General features: G+C 54.8%; 1 protein-coding gene across 1 annotated transcript in view; it reads right to left on the bottom strand.

The window, feature by feature from the left end:
• EMH_0076460 (uncharacterized protein) overlaps positions 1-2329 on the bottom strand; it is a gene marked incomplete at both ends in the record, with an annotated part of 8727 nt that overhangs the window by 1286 nt on the left and 5112 nt on the right. The window contains 3 exons of the mRNA XM_013494024.1: positions 51-163; positions 648-737; positions 1175-2301. Of these exons, the coding sequence (XP_013349478.1) occupies positions 51-163; positions 648-737; positions 1175-2301 (1330 nt within the window). The remainder of the gene's footprint in view (positions 1-50; positions 164-647; positions 738-1174; positions 2302-2329) is intronic.

The raw sequence follows: 2329 nt of genomic DNA, 5'->3' as shown, positions 1-2329 counted from the left end.
ATATATATATATATATATATATATATATATATATATATATGCATCCATACCTGGCGCAGCAGTTGACTACACAGAGATGGCCCCGCAAGCAAATTCTTCGTTTCAGCGGCTGCGTGGCCAGCGGCTTCACCGGCAGGGGATGCGGCAGCTGCCATATATGCACCTGCAGCAGCAGCAGCAGCAGCAGCAGCAGCGGCAGCAGGTTAAGCAGGAGCAGCAGCACCAGATAAAGCAGCAGCAGCAGCAGCAGGTGTAGCAGCAGCTTATGCTGCTGCAGCAGCAGTTTATGGTTTAGGGTTTAGGGTTTACGTGCTGCAGATACGCAGCAGCAACCGCCAGCCCCTCCTAAGGAGCCCGGCGTGAGGTGCAACAGCCCCAAGGGGGCCTCTCGACCCCCACCCGCATGCATGCATGCATGCATGCATGCATGCATGCATCAGGGCACCGCTTGATACTACCGCTACTCCTACTACTACTGCTCCTACTACTACTGCTGCTGCTGCTGCTGCTGCTGTTGTTACTGCTGCTGGTGCTACTGCTGCTGCTGCAGTTGCCGCTGCTCCTCCCACACATACTACATGCATGCATACATACATGCACGCATGCGTGCATGCATGCATGCGTGTTGATAGGGGGGGGGGGCTAACCTGGAGGTCCTCGGAGCCGCATGCAACGTGCTGCATGTCCGTTAAGAAGCAGCCGCCCTTCATGGTGGTGGCGTTTGTGTAGCCTTCGCTCTGTAACTCAAACAGAGGCAGCTGAGCAGCAGCAGCAGCAGCAGCAGCAGCAGCAGCAGCAGTAGCAGCAGCAGCAGCACAAGATAGATGCAATGATAAAGGACAGAGATATATATAAATACACATACACAGAAAAGAAGAAATAAATATATAAATACAGATAGACGAAAGGGAGAGGAAGATAAAGACAAAGACAGTATAAAAAAAACAAAACAAAAATAAAAATGAAAATAGAAACAGGAAAAAATATATATACTGATTGTCTCCATCCATTGGGGTGTACGTGCACCCCACCCTAATATGAACTATATTTATCCATCCGGACTTCTTTTTTTTCTTTCTTTCTTTATTTAATTTATTAATTTATTTAATTTATTAATTTATTTAATTTATTTATTTATTTATGTATTTATTTATTTATTAATTTATTTATTTACCTCCCAGTCTGTGCTGTATATGAGGGGTTCTCTCCTTCTCCTTATAGCCAGCAGCAGCCGGCCATCCCACGAGAAAACTATTTTATCTATCATCTGCACCAGGGGGACTTCATCGATTTTTTTTGTTTTATACACCCCGCGTCTGCCTCCTCCTTGTCTTGCTGCTGCTGCTGCTGCTGCTCCTCCTCCTCCTCCTCCTGCTGCTGTTGCTGCTGTTGCTGCTGCTGCTGCTGCGTCGCGATCCGACTCTCTATACGTAGGAAAACGAATCGCTGGCAGCTGAGCTGCAACTGCCTCAGCCTCACGCAGCGCCGCCTGCACTGCTGGGGGCGCACCGGCTGCAGCCCGTAGCCGGGATCGCTGGGATCGACCCCACAGACGATCCCCAGCATCAGCATCTTCTTGCTGCTCTTCTCTCTCCTCCTCCTCTTCAGTATCTCCCTCCTCCATCTCCTCTTCTTCGTCCTCCATAGACAAACCCTCAGCATCATCAGAGTTGCTGCTGCTGTTGCTGCTGTTGCTGCTGCTGCTCATGCTGCTGCTCGGCATCTCGGGGGGTTCGGGAGGACTCCCAGGGGGACTCCGAGGGGCCCTCCTGTGGCCCCGCCCACTGCGGGGCCCCCCCGTGCAGGGGGGGCCCCCGCTGGGGGGCCCCCCAGTGGGGGTCCCCCCGCCAGAGGCGCCCCCAGACGGCGGAGCATCCGGGGGCGGGGGCCCCCAGACCCCCGGGGTCGTCTCCCTGCGCGAGCGCAGCTCGTCGCGAGGCAACGTGCGGCGGCGGCGGCGGCTCTCGGGTGTATCCTCAGCTTCCTCGGCCCCTGCTTGGCGTGGTCTCCCACGCCTGCACGCCCCTGGAGATACACCTGCTGCTGCTGCTGCTGCTGCTGCTGCTTCTTGTGCTGCTGCGGCTGCTGCTGCAGGGGTTGGCCGTCGTCGAGAAGATCTTCCAGAGGAGAAGGGGCTGGGCATGGTCGCTGCTGCTTCCGATGTACGCGTTGCTGCTGCTGCTGCTGCTGCAGCATCAGCAGCAGCTGCTGCAGCAGCAGAAACAGAAAGCGTAGCAGGCGTAGTACAGGCGTCTGCTGCCTGCTGCTGGTCAAGCGCAGCGCCTCGCTGGCTCCTTCTACCTAATCGGGAACGCGAGGTATCCCGTTC

Source organism: Eimeria mitis, genomic scaffold, assembly GCF_000499745.2.
Source record: "Eimeria mitis Houghton genomic scaffold, Emh_scaff101, whole genome shotgun sequence".
Classification (NCBI taxonomy): domain Eukaryota; phylum Apicomplexa; class Conoidasida; order Eucoccidiorida; family Eimeriidae; genus Eimeria; species Eimeria mitis.
The sequence above is the reverse complement of the archived record's forward strand: the minus strand, read 5'-3'. Positions and strand labels throughout refer to the sequence as shown.